The 22,650-nt window shown below is 38.6% G+C and overlaps 1 protein-coding gene across 4 annotated transcripts; it reads left to right on the forward strand.

Annotated features, from left to right (window-relative positions):
• Window positions 1-1,477: 1,477 nt before the first annotated feature.
• Window positions 1,478-19,638, forward strand: arm (armadillo). Of its 4 annotated transcripts, XM_034984907.2 has the most exons (16): window positions 1,478-1,603; window positions 1,894-1,961; window positions 2,736-2,860; window positions 3,272-3,377; window positions 3,907-4,117; window positions 4,376-4,958; window positions 5,834-5,980; window positions 6,711-6,833; window positions 7,425-7,595; window positions 7,776-7,946; window positions 8,337-8,534; window positions 9,168-9,282; window positions 11,070-11,224; window positions 12,268-12,334; window positions 13,348-13,380; window positions 15,780-15,886. In XM_034984907.2, the coding sequence occupies exons 2-15, from the start codon at window positions 1,925-1,927 to the stop codon at window positions 13,350-13,352; spliced, it is 2,214 nt and encodes a 737-aa protein (XP_034840798.1). In that variant the 5' UTR covers window positions 1,478-1,603; window positions 1,894-1,924; the 3' UTR covers window positions 13,353-13,380; window positions 15,780-15,886. The 4 variants fall into 4 exon arrangements, with proteins under 4 accessions (XP_034840798.1, XP_034840795.1, XP_034840796.1 ...); XM_034984904.2 differs by lacking the exon at window positions 13,348-13,380 and having other exon boundaries at window positions 15,780-19,638; XM_034984905.2 differs by lacking the exon at window positions 13,348-13,380 and having other exon boundaries at window positions 11,076-11,224; window positions 15,780-19,638.
• The last annotated feature ends 3,012 nt before the right edge of the window (window positions 19,639-22,650 follow it).

A 22,650-nucleotide genomic window follows, 5' to 3' on the forward strand; every position in this document is an offset into this window, starting at 1 on the left:
GAGTATGCTCACATGCTCCGGGTTCGCATTGAAATTGCTCGCACATCATTTATGAAGATGAAGAAAGTTCTTTGTGGTCGCCAACTTTCTCTAAAACTCCGTATCAGACTCCTACAATGCTACATTTGGCCCGTAGTTCTATATGGTTGCGAGGCATGGACCCTAGTGGAGGACTTACGGAAAAAGATCGAAGCCTTCGAAATGTGGACGTATCGCAGGATGCTCCGCATAAGCTGGACGGCTAAAGTATCCAACGCTGAGGTTCTTGCCCGGATGCAGAAAAAGACCGAGTTAGTTAAAACCATCAAGCAGCGTAAGATCTCGTACCTGGGCCATATTTTGCGACACAATAGGTACCGCCTGCTGCAGACAATCATGATGGGTAAAATAGCTGGGAAAAGAGGGGTGGGAAGAAAAAAGAAGTCATGGCTACGTAACATCAGGGAGTGGACTGGCATTAAAACAGTCGGAGAACTATTCCGCCTAGCCATGGACAGGGAGAAGTTTAAAAAACTAACTGCTGACCTTCAGTAATGGAGAGGCACTAGAAGAAGAAGAATGCTCACATGACGCTCACTGCTGCTACAGTTCTAAAAATCAAGTTGCTTCAAAATCATGTGGGCAATCGCAAATCCAGCGTATCTACCTACTTGTAATAGTAGATGTCTGTGAACAAAATTGATAATGTGGTATCTAGGTACCTGAATCAATCCTGTTGAATGACCGACAATCAAAAACTTTCCATCAGGAGAGTAAATCATAGAACAAATGAACCCAGTTTGAGACGGATAGTTCAAACTCAACAAGTTCTCGTTGGGGGTATCTTTGAAAAATCTTTCTTGATTCTTCTGAAGCCATGTTACATCCTTTAAGCTCAATCTATTTTCGGCGAAGGAGACAAAATTTGATCTGCCGCCTTCCTCTTCCCGGGCCAGTTGCTTTTTTATACGATAGCCATATTCTCTGACGAATACTTGGATATCTGATTCACTTTTCGATAAATTAAATCGGCTGTACGTTATGTTTGAAATGTTGAAAAGACTTGAAGCCATTTTGATCTATATAGTTAGTAAGTTGAGGATAAAATTAAATGATAATAGACAATACCTACTGTTATTAAATAGGTAGGTAACTAATCATTATTAGGTACCTACCTATCTAAAGAATTTTATCAGTTTTATTTACACGTTTTATAGTGCTATAGTGGAACTAACGACTCCTCACGCGCCATTTTTACTTTATGTGCACATCCTACTCTATGCTAAAAAGTACAATTTCATTAAATTAATAAAAAAATAAATTATTGATCATAAAAATAAATTGCGTAGAAGGAAACGTTAAACATAACTTTAGTTTTGCCAACATACAGAAAATAAATAAGAAAGTAAGACAGAGATAAACAATCTAACATTATGTATGTCAAAAAGAGACATATCGAGAGCGTCACGGGCCACGGCGAATGTAAACGAAACCTTCCGAACACGGCGCCATATTGTCATGTCAGGTTATTGATATTGGAGGTGGAGAAAGTAATTGCTTTTTATTTACTTGAATTGTGTGAAAATAAGTGATTTACTAATTGATAGCGGCTTAAATTTTTAAGGTATGTATAATACTGAAAATTTTGAATATATAAATACATCATTTAACTTATCAAACCATATATCAAATTCTAATTATTAACGGGTGTGGTATTTAGTTCATCGGACTTGGGTTTCTACATTGTTTATTTTGTTTTAATGTCTCGATATCCTACAATCGTATTTAAAACAACGTGTAGAACGAAGTGTTTATTGTAGATAATGGTGCCCTTTTATAATAGGATGTTGGATTGTTTATAAATCGATACACGGCTGCGTAGTGATCGACCTTTCATAGTTTATTTTTTTATAGGCGCAGGGTGCATAGCTGCATCCGCAAAACCATGAGTTATCAGATACCATCATCGCAGAGCCGTACGAGTAAGTATTTGAGTGATTTCGTTATTGAAACCGACTGTAATAGAAGTGAGTCCATGCATTATGTGTACCTAGTACTTTCAAAACATGATTGTGACTCATACTTTAGATATTGTCATTTCTTTGGGATAGCATTGTGCTAGATACTAGATGCAGTTCCGACCTGTACATATTATACTATACTTTACAACTAAACTTCTACTATAAGTACTATGGAACATTGCTGCTTAAAAATACTGAAGCTCCTATTTTATAACAATTTTTTAATAAGAAATGACATGAGACATATTCAATGCTTAAAGAAGTTGTACCTCAAAACTTAGTAACTGTACTATTATTATAACTTAATGTTTGTTTATTTATTTGTGTGCCATCAATCCAAAACCATTGCTCTGATTGATAGAAATTGAGTCTCTGTTTTAGCACTTCACACCACCAAAAAGTTCTTCAAAAATTCATTTTTAGGGCTCTGTACCTTGAAAGGAAAAAAGGAACCCTTATAGAATCACTTTGTTGTCTGTCTGTTGTGTCTGTCAAGAAAACCTGTAGGGTACTTCCCGTTGACCTAGAATCATGAAATTTGGTAGGTAGGTAGCTCTTATAGCACAAGTAAACATAAAAATCCCAAAACCATAATTTTGTGGTTACATCACACAAAAAAAATTAAAATGTATTCATCAACAATTAATATACTAAAAAGAAAAAGATGCAGATACTCTAAATTTAGAGAAAGACAACAGAATCGGCGCCAATATCATGAATAATATTGTATTGCAGTGTCGCACAGCAACTATGGTGGTTCTGATGTGCCAATGGCACCCAGTAAGGAGCAGCAGACACTCATGTGGCAGCAGAATTCATATCTGGTTGATTCTGGAATCAACTCTGGGGCGGCCACTCAGGTAAATTATCTATTTTATCCTTACTTACCTAGATATATTATAATGCAATACTTTATCAACATCTATGAATTGTAAATATGAATAATAAGATATGCTCTACATATTTTATACAAAAGGATAGACTCAGGATACTTTAAAAAAAATATTAGCTAAGTTAATTTCTGACTAATATTCCCCTTTCCCTGCCAATTAAGCTTAAAGCTTGTGCTAGGAGTAGGTATGACAATAGTGCAACGGGTGGGATTTGAACTGGCGACCTTTCGGTTTTCAGTCGGCTCCTTTAACCGTTGAGCTATCAAGGCAAAAAATACTGTAAACTCTTTTTCCTAAAAAAATATTTTTTGGCCAATCCACATGGTTCAAAGGAGTTCAAAGTTCATATTGACTTACACTAGACTCATATTCACACAGGTACCATCTCTTACTGGCAAAGAAGATGATGAGATGGAAGGAGATCAACTCATGTTTGATCTGGACCAGGGTTTCGCCCAAGGGTTTACCCAAGAGCAGGTGGATGGTGAGTTTATAAGTTTTTATAAAAATAGTAACAAGACATATTAAAATAGTGATAAAATTAAGAATACCTAGCTGAGTTTTCAGCTTTGAGGTGTTCTGAAACGGTGTCTAGCTTTAATTTTTGAGTTGGTGAACATAATTAATTACCATTACCTTACATAATTTTTTGATTATTCATAAGTCTAAGGTCCAGCACAAACAGAGTGAAAAGTGTTGTAACATTTTGATAACTACTTAAACTCGGCTTAGTGTACTTTGACATACCTAACATTGAAATTGGTATGTTGAAAACGAAACATGGATGCCGACGTTTTTATCCCAAATTGAAAAGAAGCTTATTTTTATCGCTCTGTCTGTGTGTCTTGTGCCTATCACTGCATAAAATAAGATTTTTGAATTTTAATTCAAGCTCCTTGTTAGAAGAATAATTATTAGATTTTGGTAGTATGTACTTTCTGCCTATTTATCGACTAACTTTTATTTATTTATTGAGGCTACTTGTTATTACACATTGCTCATCAAATTTTCAGACATGAATCAACAGCTGTCTCAAACCAGGTCCCAGCGTGTCCGCGCTGCAATGTTCCCAGAAACACTGGAGGAAGGCATTGAGATCCCCTCCACTCAGCTGGACCCAGCCCAGCCTACTGCGGTCCAGCGCTTGTCTGAACCCTCACAGATGTTAAAACATGCAGTTGTCAACCTTATCAACTACCAAGATGATGCTGATTTGGCTACAAGGTGAATTATTGCTGTGTTATTTTTCACACTAACAATTTTTTTTAACTATTTTGTAGATTCTTAAAATTCAACTGTATGAGTCCCGCAAATTGCTAATGCGCATGGCCGCCAATTTAGTGACGTCAGCACTAGACTGAAGTTTCGAGCTGATGGTATATTTTTGTTTCGGCCGACGTCAAAATGACGTCATTTCGATGTTAATGAGACATGGTTCCAGCATAATTGTAGATATAATATTTCTTATTTTTATATCCCCAGGGCCATTCCAGAGTTGATTAAACTCTTAAACGACGAGGATCAAGTGGTAGTATCTCAAGCTGCCATGATGGTTCATCAGTTGTCGAAGAAGGAAGCCTCAAGACATGCCATCATGAACTCCCCACAAATGGTCGCGGCTTTAGTACGCGCGATCTCTAACAGCAATGACTTAGAGACAACCAAAGGAGCTGTGGGAACCTTGCATAACTTGTCTCATCACCGACAAGGTCTACTTGCTATCTTCAAGAGTGGAGGAATACCAGCTTTGGTCAAGCTGTTAAGCTCTCCAGTAGAATCTGTACTGTTCTATGCCATAACAACATTACACAATCTTCTATTGCACCAAGACGGTTCTAAAATGGCAGTTCGTCTGGCTGGTGGACTTCAAAAGATGGTGGCATTACTTCAAAGGAATAACGTGAAATTCCTGGCCATTGTTACTGATTGTCTTCAGATATTGGCTTATGGGAACCAGGAGTCCAAGCTGATTATATTAGCTTCGCAAGGTCCGATCGAGTTGGTCCGTATCATGCGTTCGTACGACTACGAGAAGTTGCTGTGGACTACTTCAAGAGTTCTGAAGGTGAGTTTATCTTTACAAGCTATTCTACATGATGATTTATGTTGATCGCTCATCTAATAGAATTTAGAATTTATTTATTTTATTCAAGTAGACTTATTACAAGTGCTTTTGAATCGTTAACTAGTTCTTACCACTGGTTCGGAATGCCGTTCCTACCGAGAAGAACCGGCAAGAAACACGGCGGTTGCTCTTTTCAAGTCATCAATTTACAATATTATTATACCATACTGTACAAGCAATTGCAGCCCCGTGCATTGCTGCTCATAGCTCACACTACACTGTTTTGTGTCCTGAATTTTTAATCCTGAAAAGGTATCAATTATGATTGTATATTTTGATTCATCATCATGATTAAACCATTGCCGGCTCATTACAGAGCACAGGTCTCCTCTCCGAGAGAGGAGGGTTTTGGCCATAGTCTACCACGCTGGCCATGCATGGAGGTTTCCTCACAATGTTTTCCTTCACTGTTAAAGCAAGTGATATTTAATTACTTAAAACGCACAAAACTCCGAAAGTTAGAGGTGCATACCCGGGATCGAACCCACAACCTCTGACTAGAAGGTGGGCTTCCTAACCACTAGGCTATCACAGCTTTTTTTATATTATGATTAGCTTTACTAAATTCTATTTCTAGCCAAAACGAATTTCTGTCTGGCTAATTGGCTTTTGATAGCTAGTTTTAATAGAGTTTGTTATCATACAAAACTATATTACAGTTTATGCAGTTTGTTCAAAATGCATGTGATATATATAAATTAGGTACTAAGAGTATTAACTGAAAAAATTCCTATGAATAATTATATCTCCAAAACTATGTTGTATTTGTTTACTATGTTGGTGGATGTCTTAGAAATCCCTATAATTTTTCTCAGGTGCTGTCTGTCTGCTCGAGCAACAAACCAGCGATTGTGGAGGCAGGTGGCATGCAAGCCCTGGCCATGCATCTCGGCAACCCCAGCGGTCGTTTGGTCCAGAACTGCCTTTGGACTTTGAGGAATCTCTCTGATGCCGCTACCAAGGTAAACTATAAACCTAAAATTACTCAAATAAAAAAAAAACCTAAGCTAAGTGCAAGTCAGGTTTGCGCACCGAGGGTTCCGTATTACAGTCCTATTTTTTCGACATTTTGCACGATAATTCTACTTAAACTATGATGCCCATGCCCTTTCATATGATACCCCATTTGATATAGTTATCCTACTTCGAAAATTGAAAATACTAATTATTAGTTCATGACCACAATTTCAGTTTTTTTGTGTGATGTAACCCTAAATAGATTTTTCCCCTTATGTCTGCTATAAGACCTACCTACCTGCCAAATTTCATGATTCTAAGTCGAACGGGAAGTACCCGGTAGGTTTCTTGACAGACAGACAGACAACAAAGTGATAAGGGTTCCGTTTTTCCTTTTAAGGTATGGAACCCTAAAAACTTTAACACATACTTATCAATATTTTACACATTCAGATCTAAAGTGACCTTAGAACACAAAATATGACATTAGCAGTGGCGTGCACAGTGTTTGAAGCCAGGGTAGGCATTAGTTGGGTAGGAACCTGTTTACTGGCAGGTCATAATGAAAAATATGCATTGAGCTATTACAACTGGGGTAAGCAGTGCATTTATGCCTCTATGACGTGCACGCCACTGGACATTAGGTACATATTATGCTAGATGATAAGTTAAAAAATTATAATAAAGAAAGTGACTTCTGCTACAATTGTTAAATTATTCTTTGTATTTGTTTAGGTGGAAGGATTGGAAAATCTGCTTCAGAGTCTGGTACAAGTGCTGGCTTCCACCGATGTTAACATTGTGACTTGCGCTGCCGGCATACTATCCAACTTGACATGCAACAACCAGCGTAATAAGGTGATTATTTCCTTCTATTGCTCCTAAAAGAAATCGTGAACACTTCATCATCATCATCATCAACCAATAGACGTCCACTGCTGGACAAAGCTCTCTTGTAGGGACTTCCACACGCCACGGTCTTGCGCCGCCTGGATCCAGCGGCTTCCTGCGACTCGTCTGATGTCGTCCGTCCACCTAGTGGGGGGTCTTCCAACGCTGCGTCTTCCGGTGCGAGGTCGCCATTCTAGCATCTTCGTGAACACTTACAAGCTTATAAATTTGTCATATAAGTCTGTGTGAGCAACTTTTCTCAGATGCCAAGTGACAAAATAACATAATAAAGTGTTAAAGGAATTATGTTACAGTGCGTTAATTCAATGTAACATCGAAATGTTAAATTACGTTATTTTTCTATGAACTCTGCTTTTTGCAACAGTAGCAAAATATTTTCTCTGGTATTTTTTCTGATATCTATAAAGCCTATTTTGGTTTTGATCAAATTTAAAGCAGAAGACAGGTTCGAAATATGTTCGACACTTTAATATTGATTTTCAGACTTAGATCCATCGTATTTTTTGGTAATAAATGGTACTTTTCATCCATTTTCAGGTGACAGTATGCCAGGCGGGTGGTGTTGACGCCCTAGTGCGTACCGTGGTGTCGGCTGGCGATCGTGAGGAGATCACTGAGCCGGCCGTGTGCGCGCTACGTCACCTCACTTCGCGTCACGTCGAGAGCGAGATGGCACAGAACGCTGTCAGACTGCATTATGGATTGCCAGTAAGTAATCCATACTATATTATAAATGAAAAAGTGTGTCTGTCTGTCTGTCTGCTAGCTTTTCACGGCCCATCCGTTTAACCGAATTTGACGAAATTTGGTACAGAGATAGCTTGCGTCCCGGGGAAGGACATAGGCTACTTTTTATCCCGTAAATCTTAAATAATTTTTTCTTTTCAGGTGATAGTGAAGCTCCTGCAGCCGCCGTCCCGCTGGCCGCTGGTGAAGGCGGTGGTGGGGCTGGTCCGCAACCTGGCGCTGTGCCCGGCCAACCACGCGCCGCTGCGCGAACACGGCGCCGTGCACCACTTGGTTCGACTCTTGCTACGTGCTTTCAACGATACTCAGAGGGTGAGTAAATTTTCAGTCATATTGCTCGAGCCTTAGTATAACTTGCTTGTAATTTCACTCAACGGTTCAGGTTCTGCGCAAGTGCTTAGGCGGCCAAGGAACTCTAAAATAAGGTAATAAATACAAACGAACTGCACTTGGACTGCAAGCCAACTGCATAATAGCTGTTGGGATGCAGTTTTATTGCAGTTGAGATAACTGCATCACAACTGCCGACTCACTGGGCAGTCCGCATGCAGGCACACTACCCATACTAGACTGGAGATCCCACCCACTCTCTCAAGCTAGAAACTCCTTCGGTTGAACGTTTGGTCATTTGAACCCAATTGAAAATTCGAGAAGACCGAAGTAATTATTTTAATCATGAAATTAAACAAAGTTTTTTTTCAGCAACGCGGTTCTGTTTCTGGCGGCGGTGGTACGGGCGGTGCTTATGCGGACGGAGTTCGTATGGAAGAGATAGTGGAAGGCGCGGTCGGGGCCTTACACATCTTAGCAAGGGAGAGCCTCAACCGCACGCTGATCCGACAGCAGAACGTCATCCCGATATTCGTGCAGCTACTGTTCAACGAGATCGAGAACATACAAGTTAGTTGATTCGCCTGTAGGACATACGTTGTCCTAGGTATAGCACACTGATGTCCTAAGTATAGGGCAATAATTGTCCTAGCTACAGAATATACACGGACGAAGTTCTTATGAAAGAGATAGTGAAAGGCGCCTGTAGGGCATATGTTGTCCTAGGTAGGTTTAGGACAGTGATGTCCTAAGTATAAGACCTATCCTAGCTACTGGATATACGCGGACGGCGGACTCAGACATTTCAGCACGAGAGAGCCTCAATCGCACGTTGATCCGACAGCATTCCGATATTCATGCAGCTATTATGTCCCAATTAATGCGAGCTAAGATACTATCAAATAATAATAAGTTTTAAGTAATTAAATATCATCAAATATAATTATTAGTAAAGGAAAACATCGTGAGGAAACCCGCATGCCTGAGAGTTCTCCATAATGTTCTCAAATGTGTTTGAAGTCCGCCAATCCGCACTTTGCCAGCCTGGTAGACTATGGCCAAACCCTTTCTCACTCTGAGATGAGACCCATGCTTTGTAGTTAGCCGGCAATGGGTTGATCATGATGATGATGAAAAATACTTTTCAAAAGAAACAAAGTAAAATCTCTACCAAATCGATAAAATGTTAAATTTTTCCCCTAGCGTGTAGCGGCCGGAGTACTGTGCGAGCTAGCTGCAGACAAAGAAGGGGCCGAAATGATAGAGGCCGAAGGGGCTACGGCCCCCCTCACAGAGCTGCTTCATTCACGCAATGAAGGTAGGCCAACTTTTTAGTTTACAGGTTTGCCTTTTACCACATATGGCCCACGACGACGGACGACATCAGACGAGTCGCAGGGAGCCGCTGGATCCAGGCGGCGCAAGACCGTGGCGTGTGGAAGTCCCTACAAGAGACCTATGTCCAGCAGTGGACGTCTATTGGTTGATGATGATGATGATGACATATGGCCCATGAGTCTATACCTACTAATATCATAAAGAAGTAAAGTTTGTAAGTTTGTTTGTAGGAAGTAATTTCTGGAACTACTCAACCGATTTTGATAATTCTTTCACCAGTAGAAAGCTACAATATTCCTGAGTATTTTGTTAAATTAGAGATTGCTACGAAAATTGTAATAAGCTACCCGTGCCAAGCCAGGGCGGGTCGCTAGTGTATAATAAAGGAGGACCTAGCGCTCCTAATTCTTCTTGAAGCAAATACCTATTTATCTTTATCCTACTAAAAATTAGAGGGAGGGGTCAGACACCACTGCTGTCTCGTTCTCGCTCGGCAATCAAAGAGAGATAGCGATAAGTAGGTATTTGCTTCAAGTAGGCATTAGGAGTGCATGATGCATTTTTGTTTGCACAACAAATATTTGGATAATTTTCTGGTCCCTCGATTATTCATCAGTCCATGATTGTTGCAGAACCTATCTTCCAAAGGTGGATTTAGACCAAACGAGGGAATGCTCCCTATCCCTACTCTGCCAAATTCTCTTTGAATAAACAGAGACCGAGTATAGCTCTTTGTCTCTCTGTTCTCTCTTTCTATTAATCCAAGTAGAAATTGACGAGTGGAGATAGACTGAGCACTCTCTTATTTGGTCTAAATCCACATTAATGAACACCTAAGAAATTGTTCAGGGGTATTCGAAATCCTTTTTGGAATGTGAATTTTTGAGTGTTTACTTTTTGATTTCATGCAAGCAAATGTAAAAGTCTACCAATCCGCACATGGCCAGCGTGGTAGACTATGGCCAAAACCCCTCTCAGTCTGAGACGAGACCCGTGCTCTGTAGTGAGCCGGTAATGGGTTGATCCTGATGATGATGATGAAATGTAAAAATAAATAAATTTAGAGACCCTTAAATTATCCATTGAAGTCAGCAGTGGAGGGTGGAACATCTATTTTATAATATAAACTAAAAAGTCTTAATGTGATACCCTTGACAAACAATTTTCTTTCAGTGAATTTTTTATTTGACTTTACTCTTTAACTTTATTCATATTTATATAGCCCTGCAGAAAGGATAGTAAATAGTAATGGCATTTCATTACTGAAACAATATTAACTACAGGCCTATCGTTTAACTGAGACTGTGTCTGCATTTATGCTGTAAGACCGCGCATAGCTTAGAATCTCCACTGCTATGCCAAAGTTTGAGTTATTGGCTTTGCGTTGCAAAGTTGCGTTGTGTCTTATAGCCTGTTCCCACTTGTCGGATGTCGGGTGCTCTAGGTTCAAAAATCGTGATTGAAAAGTTATATAGGTACTTTTGGTTAGGTTACATTGGCTGTATTTAGTTTTCCTATAAAATCACAAAAAATTGTTTCATCGATCGCGTACATTTGTCTCGTGTAGACTAACGGGAATTGGGCTGGCTCCAGCGTCTATCAGATCTGGCATCCGAGTAGTGTGAATAGAAGCAGAATATCTGATGTCAAAACGGGTCCCGAACCGATGACTGGGAACAGCGTTTAAGCGGTAGGCCTATAGTAGTAATGAGAATCTCATTACTATTTACTACCATATTGTATGAGCTGTGTGTCGGCACGTTATAGGCGTAGCGACGTACGCGGCGGCCGTGCTGTTCCGCATGTCGGAGGACAAGCCGCACGACTACAAGAAGCGCCTGTCCATGGAGCTCACCAACTCGCTGTTCCGCGACGACCACCAGATGTGGCCCAACGACCTCACCATGCAGTCCGACCTGCAGGTTTGTGTTGCTGTCAGTTTATTGTATGAGCTGGGTCGGCACGTTGTAGGCGTAGCGACGTACGCGGCGGCCGTGCTGTTCGGAGGACAAGCCGCACGACAAGCCGCACGACTACAAGAAGCGCCTGTCCATGGAGCTCACCAACTCGCTGTTCCGCGACGACCACCAGATGACACCAGAAACGAGATAACCGTATGACAAATAATCGCGAATCCTAATAATAGAGGTCTAGATAAATAAGTTTGTTGTTCTTCGAAATGAGACGAGGTTTCGATAGAAGAATAAATCGTTAAAAAATAAAGTCAAAATCTGTTACTGCTACATACTGTCGCTCACAAAAAAGATGGAAAAAGATTTTGACTTTGAAGAATAATTTTTTTTAACTCTTCGCTTAAAAACATCTTAAATCGTTGTCCTATTTTTGGTTAATTTGATGCTTTACTTATAACATCATTTGCATAATTTATTTTTAAATGTTTTTATACACTTGCACTACAAGCACGTTCTATGTTATTTTATACTCTCTTGTTCGACTTTTTGTCATTTATTTCGCAGAAGTAAAAAATAAAAAATTACTGCATATAATGAAACTACTTGTAGTCCAAGTCTTAAATTCCGCGCTTATTAGGACAGGCTGTATTGTACTCGTCATTCATATGAACTTCACGATTTAATGAACAGTTTACCTAATCCTGGCCCACCTTATCTATACCTGTAATTTTTCTAACTTGAGATAGTGGTCCTGTCATCCCCATAAACTACACTAACAGACCCCAACTCTTGCGAAAATAACTAAACTTAAAAAAATATATAGAATCATTCTCTGTCGACGCCCTTATTTCTGTAGTTGTCTGTTGCGGCAATTATTTATTTAATGTACCATTACAAGTGATTTATTTTTCTACGCTAAAATAGAGCCTATCCTAATTTGCGACAGTAATATTTGTGTATTTTTTTAATGCGACAACTTTTGTCTTTGAAAATCAATTAGCTTGCTTCCCAACCTTGTTTTCGGTGTGTTGATAAGAGATAACGTTCGATAGGACATGCTCGGGCCCGAGCAGGGCTACGAGGGCCTGTACGGGACGCGGCCCTCCTTCCACCAGCAAGGTAAGACTTAAACACCACTGCACACCTGTTTGGACTACTAACCCTATACACATGTAGAATGTTGGGACACATGCAACAGAATATCAAACACAAGTACTGTATATTATTTCATATAGAATCTTTGGTTCTGGATGGCCTGTAGAAATCCCTCTGTAGTACTGAATGCATTAAACCACCTCACCTCACCAGCCTTATTAGCTCGGAACTTTGACAGCAATTGTGTGATTAGTTAAAGTCTTCATATTATTACCTAAAATTCACATTTGCTCACAAATATGAGATTATCGGAATGTAATCCTCACAACTTTCGTGCTAGCCCCTCAGGCTATAAAAATTATTTTGTTGCGAAATGAACGTAAAACACAAGTGAAAACATTTTATTACGGTGTCCGTCTTTTGATACTTTTGGATATGTATATAAAATATAATATGTATAGTTATTATATGATCATGATTTGACAGAAACGATTTGCTCGCTTCGCTCGAGTGGAATTTCCAAAAATCCTGAAAGTGTGTTTTTCTTCATTTACAACCGAAAGCCCAAATTTTCATGGATATAATTTTGGAAAATGACAGACTTTCACACGAATTATTTAATACCTTTGGAGGCAAATTTTCAAAAACTCATTTCTTAGCCGTAGTAGTTAGAGAACCTACCGTAAAAAAATTAAGTTTCTAACTCAATCGGTGTAGGCTATGGGTTGATAGATCAGTCAGTCCCAAGTTCTTTATTTCATATAATATGTAATATGTATGTAGTTTTATTAGACTGCAAATACTTAAACGTATGTAACTATTACAATATTGAAAGAAATAACCCAAAATAATATATTCTGTTGCATGAATCCAAAGTTATATATTTTTAGAAACTAACATTGTAATTAGATAGAAAAATATTTAATTTCAATGTAAAAGTATGATGATAGAGCACTGTAAATGTATGTTTATTGTCTTATATCGTAAGAATGTCGTAAAGTTCTGTATAAATATGTTTCTTTCTTCTTTACATGCAGCTTAATCCGGGACCTATATATCACTAAACTCAGGTGATGGGAATATTTATTACTATGGTTGTTTTGTGGTGTTTTTATATTAACTATATGATATCATCGTTTTTATATTAACAATATAATATTATATCGCATAGTTTTGTGTGATAAAATTATTATGTTTTATGTTTGTACATAGTGAATGAAACACTTTTGTGTAGCATGAGTGATAAGTTGATAACAATAGATTTGGTTAAACAGGCCAACCTCACACACCTGTCGCAAAGGAAATGTAGTTTGATCCTAAATTGCTCCTTAAATGATATTGTGTATACGCAAGGCAAGGCGGTCCTTAATTATTAAACGGAGCAGAAAAGCATTGTGAAAGGCAGGGAATTTCCTAGATTGTCCCTGCAGCAAACAGGCAGGAGGGGAAGAACTTCCTAGCTTCCTAGATCGTCCCTGCCGCCCTGCCACACGTGACACGGCTATTATAATTGTGTAAAACGGAGCAGAAAAGCATTGTGAAAGGCAGGAATTTCCTAGATTGTCCCTGCAGCAAACAGGCAGGAGCGGAAGAACTTCCTAGCTTCCTAGATCGTCCCTGCCGCCCTGCCACACGTGACACGGCTATTATAATTGTGTAAAACGGAGCAGAAAAGCATTGTGAAAGGCAGGAATTTCCTAGATTGTCCCTGCAGCAAACAGGCAGGAGCGGAAGAACTTCCTAGCTTCCTAGATCGTCCCTGCCGCCCTGCCACACGTGACACGGCTATTATAATTTTGTTAAACGGAGCAGAAAAGCATTGTGAAAGGCAGGAATTTCCTAGATTGTCCCTGCAGCAAACAGGCAGGAGCGGAAGAACTTCCTAGCTTCCAAGATCGTCCCTGCCGCCCTGCCATACGTGACACGGCTATTATAGCAAAAAAATAAAAATAAATCGATATTTTTTTATTATTACCTAATTATCACCACTATATCTTACAAACCCAACATCTGACCATCAAAAAGAGTAATTTATTACCTATTTTGAATAAATCATTTGACTTTGACTTTGGCTATTTTGAACACCCGCATGTTCCGCTGGACGAATATTCTCACATTGAATGGCAGGCATGTGTGGAGAGAATAATTTTAAATTGCCCATTCTGCCGTGCGACTACACTACTACCACGACCACGACACTAGTTTTCCTTCACGTCCATGCACTGATTAGCAGTCCCGTATGTAGGGACCACCCTGGATGGCCTCGAATCTAGCTGCCTACTAGATTGGCCATGTAACAGTGTCGTGAGTAGAGCTCCTAGATTGCTCCTGCGACAGGTGTGTGTGTAGCCTGCTTTATTTCGCTTCATGATAAAGTCGTTCTGCATCCTATATCTAGCAAAACTATGACTAATGTTTTGTTATAAGCTAATGCCTGAATGTTTTGTTGATCTCATAATTTTATTAGCAAATAGTGATAAAAAACATATTGCCATCTCGACCTATCTCGGGCTATAGTTCGAACTTCTAAGAATTGCCCGAGATCCCACAACTTAACAGCTTCAAATGGATAAAAATATCAAGTAGGTACCAAGTAATTGCTGCCTGGATTTTTAAGTTGTTTTTTCCCCAACAATCCATTATCGGTGCAAAATGACGGCTTCGTTTGTAACATTAAGGCCCCTATCACACTGGCGTTATGCGAGCGTTAGCGTTTCTTCAATGTCTGCAATGTCTACGCAGCGACAACGTCGCGTTGATGCAACGTCAACGTTGAGAGACGCTGCGCAGACGTTGGAGAAACGCCAACGCTCGCATAACGCCAGTGGGATAAGGGCCTAATTCAGTTAAGTTTTATTATTACTACATATTTCCTTCAATAAATTCTAGAATTATTCACTGCCGTAAAATTAGATACAAAGGCATTCTCTGATAAATAAATACCGGCTTGAATTCGAGTCGGTAAAATTTTCCGCTTACCAGTACCGGTTACCAGCTTACCTATTCCGTATCTCAGTCGTTATGTTTAACTTGTGTCAATAAAGAAACAAATTGAGAATATTTGGCGACAATCATTATCTTTTATTTACACACTGTCCGTCTAAAGTATGTGAGTGAGACGAAATGATTAGCGCAGTTTCGATTCGATTCTTTTCTTTATTGGCCCAAGATATAATTTAGTTTCACTATATAAAGTGTCCAAAAAATAGTCATATTCCTGATTATTGGTAGCCAATCTAGATGTGTGGAATAATATTGGTAGGTATGGACCCTTTGTCGCAAAATTAGTTATTGGCACATTTTCGTAATGTAAAACTAACTATTTGCTTTCTACTCTATTAGAAAAAAAATTACCTTATATTTATCACATGAACACCGAGATACCGAATAGGTGTGCAGTCCCTTCCTACGCTTGGTCTGACTATTATCTTTGTCAGCGAAAGCACTTAAGGTCTCATTTCCCTTCCAGGCTACGATCAGATACCGATAGATTCAATGCAGGGCTTAGAAATCGGCAGTGGATTTGGAATGGACATGGACATTGGCGAAGCCGACGGCGGCGGCGCTGCTTCAGCAGACCTGGCCTTTCCTGAGCCTCCGCACGACAACACCAATGTCGCCGCCTGGTACGACACCGACCTTTGAACTGAGCAACGACACAACAACAGTAGTGTAAGAGCCCAAGAACAACACAAGTACAAAATAGTGGATTCATGAAATTATGAATAAGTAATAAGGCTGAGAAATTGTAAAAGAAAGAGCAAATCTACACTCACTATTCTTTATGACATTGATTAAGGGCCTGATATAATGTATGCTACTATGCTAACTTTATAGACTTCGGTTAATGTCTCCCCTACTTATTGTGCTCTTACGCTATTAAATGATTTGGTTTCAAAGTACTGGACGAACGGGAGTTTAATTTCGAATGTTGTTTTAAGGTAGATACATAATGTTTAAACGATAAAGCGAAATAGTGCTTGAATACTAATCTCAAAATAATTTTTCCCATTATTTGCTAGAATATTACGGAAATCAATTAAATTAGCCTGTTACGAAAGTGTCATAATGAAGTGACATTTTATGAGTTTTTTTTTCGATGGCCAGTTGATACCATAAGCAGGTGTTTATCAAATATGTATCTACCTTAAAAATAAATCGCGCGTCGGTAAGTTATTGTTAATACGAATAAAAAATACGATTAAGTTTTTATCCCACGACAATTAATGTATGATTACTCTGTTGCAACTTGAATATTAATTTGACTACCGTTATTCGAAGATTAATTAATTTGAAACTTAGTGCCTATCTCAAATTAGCTACGCTTCAAATAAGGTAAGTGAATTAATAAGCGTTTTATTGGTAGGTAAAACGCATTCATTATTTAACTGTATTTACTGGTATTCGAAGCTTAACTAATTTGAGCTAAAGGCACTATGTTTCAAATTAATTAAGTTTCGAACAAGATAAGTACAGTAGCCGCAAGGAAATATTCGTACATCGATCTTTTTCTAAGAGTTTTGGCTTTTGTAGAGCGTTGTTTCTGTCATTCATACCTATGTGACGTTTTGTCGGTCTCAACGACAGAGACAACGCTCTACGACACCGCCATCTTTTTCCTAAGGTTCATGTACTTTATTTCCGGCTGGGTACTGTAATTTGCCGGTAAAACGCGTTCATTATCATTAAGATCTCATAAAAAATCTTGAATCATGTCATTTTTCTCGCAAGAGTTTCAAAACATTAGGTAAATATGTTCAATTCTGTGATATTACATTCTTTGAACATAATATCAAAGGCAGCTGATATATTATAAAAATCTATAAACATTAAGACGTATAAATTCTCAGAATAAATATCAGATAAAGATGAATAGTCAGTGAAATAGAAGTTATCTTTACGCATGGAATAGAAATAATAAAGGCTATGTATTATTTATGTCTATCTTTTTGGTACATTTATTGAATGTATCGTTTGCAGAATTGTTGTTTTTCTTTCTATTTCATTCGTAGAGTAAATTTCTAATTCAACAATCCTGTAAAATGGTGTATTTACCTATTACAGCAAAGAAGTGCATCGTTCATAAAAGTTTTATGTAAACAATAATTCGTTTAATCTTTCTTTTTATTCCGAAGGCAAAGGAAATCTTAAATATTATTGGTGCTATTTTGAAAAGAGCAATTCATAACTACTTAAAAAAAACTATTCGAAATTATTATTGAGAAAATCAATTTAGTGTCGCCCTGCATTGATTATATCGAGTTTTGTACGCGAACGTATAAAATGCGTGTAATCGGAAAATAGGGTATTGTTTACATTATAAGATATGACATAGGCTTTAAAGTAATACTTGATAGAAAGTACGATTCATCTAAATATGTACGTGCATTTATGGAGTTAGTAGTGTGAATTTTTTCATTTGCTGAATGACTTTTTTATTTAAATAATGCATAAGACTGTTTGATTGTGTAAGGATTTTATTTTTTATTGACGATTGACTGTCATTATGTTTGTTTTGGAATACGCATACACCCGGATTGGCACTCCGACTCTGACTTGGACATGCCCGCACAGCCCCCGCAGTATCTGGTGCGATTGCCACCTGTTGTCGCGTACTATACATACGTTTACGTTTGCTCGCTATTTTCGTGTCTGATGTTTTACACAAATCCTAAGCTAAACCAACAAAAGTAGCGCCATTCCTTGTAGAAGCAAAGAATATTGTAAAAAGGAAAACGCTATTTTAAGAACTATCAATTTATTTTCAGTTTTGTGTAGAACCGAATTTGAACTATCATCCTCGTGTACAACGTTTACATACAGTAAATGTTAAAATATTACACGAGGCGTTGCTTGCTGCACAAAAACTAAACTCAAAAAAGCAAGAGTTTAAAATAGCAATGGCGCAGTGAAAAAGCATTTCAAGTGGTGAAAAAAAGAACTACTCAAATGGGCTAGTCCAAACCAGGCAACATCGCTGACTAAAATATGGGAAGGTTTAGATTTGCCTTGTGGTTGTTCGGCCGAGTCATTCTGTGTCCGATGAGTTATACGAGGCACGTTCGCATTCGAGTATTTGGCTCGCGAGGCAACCGCACCAATTTGTGCGCTTGGTGTGGACACGCCTATTTGTGTACGAAAATAGTGGTCAAATATAAACGTGCCTACAAGTTAATACAGACTTGACCGTGATCTATGAATGCAATTTGAACAAATGTAATATTGTCTTGTGTAAACTGACGTTTATTTCTGAATTAGTTAAAAAATAGCATAGTAGATTCAGTATTAACTGACGCGTTTCCACTTGAACGTAAACAATAGGGGTGATAAACCAAACACTCATAGAGCCCATTCATTTTTAAAGGAGCCGGTTCAACCTTATATATTTTGTTGCAAGCCGGTTGGCTTTGGTGTCGATACTTTAGAATTCACCCGCCACGACTTAATCCTATTGTTATTGCTAATGACGGTCTCAATTGGAAACGCGCCAGTTAATATTGAATGCACTGTACCATTAAGGATTGATGCGAAATATGCGATAGTCGCAATTAATCGTTCTATTATGATGGCGACGGTAAAAACCAAAGCTTCAATCACAAGTTTTCGTTATGTATTGGTAAAAAGAACGTCTATACAGGGCAAATTATATTGTTTTACTCGAGTCTTATCTATGCGAAGTATAACTTAGGACTTCCCTCTTTTTTAGTTGCTAATTATTTGACAATGAACAAACTAATTAACTATAATTTCGAATGTAATTGTGGATTTATCAATAAATTTAAAACCGTGTTTAACGCTGAAATGATGATTTCTTAAATTATGTAATACGTAATATAATCTGTAGAAACCCCTTAATTGATGTTAAGGTGCGTTTACACTATACAACAAGTTTAGTGCAAGTTCGTGCCAAAAACTAATATTCTGCTGAATGTATTTTCAATATCAAATACTATGGTAGGCATTTCTTTATAATGTACCATTTAAATTTTTTGAAGGTGACATAAAATTTATTGAAAAATTAAATTAACACGCATACAGTGTATACGTATCTTAACAAAAATGTGTTCTATAATAAAATAATGATATCAAAATGTTTAGGAGATGCACACTAACGTAACAACATACACGTAGCATTAGATTATTGTAACCGTATGTGTAAGGTTTAGTATTAATTGCGTAATTCCTTTTAGGGTCCTCATATATAATTTTTCTATTAGATATATTTTAAGTATCTTTACCAATGTTTTTATACTAGTTCGATTATGAAGACATTGCTGAAGCCATGAGGTTTTGTCCATTTATGTATGGATATTAAATTAAATTAAAAACAATATCATGTTTTATTTTTTCACCCTCCTTTACCCTGAGGGCTAGTGAGCATAAGCTGTGATAGCCTAGTGGTTAGGACGTCCGCCTTCCAATCGGAGGTCGGGGGTTCGATCCCGGGCACGCACCTCTAACTTTTCGGAGTTATGTGCGTTTTATGTAATTAAATATGACTTGCTTTAACGGTGAAGGAAAACATCGTGAGGAAACCTGTATGCCTGAGAGTTCTCCATAATGTTCTCAAAGGTGTGTGATGTCCAATCAACACATGGCCAGCGTGGTAGACTATGGCCAAACTCTTCTCACTCTGAGAGGAGACCCGTGCTCAGCAGTGAGCCGGCGCGGCGGCGCGGCGATGGGTTGATCATGATGATGGGGGCTTGGGCATACTCAAAGAGCAATGGCAGGGACGGTAACTAGTACTATCAGTGCAGAGGCAACAGCGCGGTTTCTGTCTCACACCCGTATTCACAATCATTACTTTGAGGTCACCCAGTGCGCTCGAACGCAGTGTTGGTTCCACGGTCCACCATTCAGATTACTACGTCACGTCATTTTTCAATGATGATAGGTAGAATCTACACTGCGTTCGAAGGCACTGAGACCTCATAGGACATAGTAACGATTGTGAATACGTGTGTAAAATACCTTAGTCGCGTAATTTATATTGCAACTACCAGCTGTATGCGGCCAAAGAATCTTGCAATGTAAACTATAGTTTATAATATATTAAAGAAGCCAAGTTGTTTGGTGTGTTAGACGCAACGCACAGCCTGCACAATGACCTGAACTAATTAATATCATTCAAAACTGGATCCCGAGTTTCATTGCTGGTTCTCGGTAGGAAAGGTATTTCGAACCAGTGGCACGAAATATAATATCCAGTGGCAGATGCATTTGACGATTCAAAAGTAAGCTTATTTAAGTTTATTTGAATAAAATTCAATCGACAGGCTATTGACTTAACAAGGAATCGGTCTCGGGACATTTATTTGACAGCGTCCCATTGCGCCAGCAAAGATCGTCAATCCAGCTTCCTATCTATTTCTATTCGTGCATTGTTCACACACGGCACCAGTAACTACCACTGGGACATTGTTCGTCCCGCTAATAACAGAGTCGACTCGACGCCAATTATAAAGTTGGGATGACACCTTTCAAAATAGAACAAATTGCTTCTCGTTACTGCCATGATAAGTTAAAGCTAAGTAGTTTGGTGTGTAAGTGGCAACGCACAACCTGCACAGTGCACAGGTCAAACCTGAAATAATTAATCATTCCGAACTGGATCCCTAGTTATATCGACTGTCTAGGTGTGACTTAGGAATCAATCTCGGGACCTTTACTTCCTAAGCGATAGCCGAAGCATGTCAGCAGAGATCGTCAACCCAACTTCCTATCTACCTACATATTTCCATTCGTACATTGTTCACACGCGGCACCGGTACCACTGGGACATTGTTCGTCCCGCTAATAACAGAGTCGACTCGACGCCAATTATAAAGTTGGGGGACACCTTTCAAAATAGAACAAATTGCTTCACGTTACTGCCGTGCCTGTGAACTTGTCAATGATTGACGCGGTTTGTAAAGCCTGTGACAATACAATACGATTTCAATGTAATATGTAACATTTATCATCACGCTAACTTGGGACAAAAATAACATGTTATTATTATTTTGAGCTTTATAAGCTGGCTTACTTCGTAGTTTGTTTTTTGTTAGTTCTTGGTTGGAAAAAATAAAAGCAATAGTGGATTTATTAGGTATACTGCACTGCAAGAATATTATGTCTAGTGGTCTAGATATTACCTATTGTAACGTTTCAAGTTAACGCTATGCGTACATAGCTGCTTGGTTTTCAGAGTAAAAAGTAATTCATAATCAAATAAGTTGGACAGATGGGTATCCTGTGTTGACCGTAAAAATAATGCTATCTACCCTCGACAGAGGTTTATTAAAAAGTCGTAAACCGATGTAGGGGAGATACAACAGCATAGATATAATGAGAGTCGTAACTATTAGCTATAAACCCGCTTTGTTTTAATGGTTACTTGCATTAAATTTTTGTGATGCTGCGGGCCGGGGTGGATAAATGGATACCTACCTAATAAGCAGGCCTCCTGGTCCTGATCATGTTTCAATAAATTTGTAAAATGAAGATGGCTGACATCAGAACTTTCTCATATTGATCAAAAATGAAAAATGAAAAATTATTTATTTACCAAAAGTGCAATTTTGTCAATTATAACAACGGTAGGTACCCGCACACTAAGTAGTAACGTCACGGTCTTGCGCCGCCTGAATCCAGCGGCTCTCTGCGGCTCTAGGATGCTATTTTATTTTGTTTCGATTGCTCTAAACCATATTATCCATACTAATATTATAAATGCGAAAGTGTGTAGTGTCTGTCTGGTAGATTTTCACGTACCAACAGTTTGATGAAATTTGGTACAGAGTTAGCTCATATCCCGGGAAAAGACATAGGATACTTTTTATACCAGAAAATCAAAGAGTTCCCACAGGATTTAAAAAAACGTAAATCCATGCGGACGAAGTCGCAGGCATCATATAAATCAATATAGAATTTTGTCAAGAGTAGATACTTAGTCGGCTGCATTTCTGCGCTGGATGCTAGATAATTATTTTAGAAATTATGTCTTTGATACTTTTTTTTTGTGGTTTTGGTTATTCTGCTTTTTGTTGTTTCTATTTTTTTTTTATAAGTACGTATGTATGTACGTAAGTATGCTTGTAATGAGTATATTATTGTAAATAAATGAAAGAATAATATAGCAAACACTTTGTAAGCCAATGATACATGTAGCTAGACTGCTATAAAGATACCAGCATAGCTTAGCCGTACAATGCAAGTATCGGCAAAAGACGGCGTCGTGACTGGCATCCCTCAAATTGTTAGCAAAGGTGAGCGCGACCTCAGACCGCAACGCAACTTCCCTCCTCCACCTCGGTGCCTTGCTGCCGACAGTTATTATGTACAATTAGGACTTAGAC

Source organism: Maniola hyperantus, chromosome 3 (assembly GCF_902806685.2).
Source record: "Maniola hyperantus chromosome 3, iAphHyp1.2, whole genome shotgun sequence".
Classification (NCBI taxonomy): Eukaryota; Metazoa; Arthropoda; class Insecta; order Lepidoptera; family Nymphalidae; genus Maniola; species Maniola hyperantus.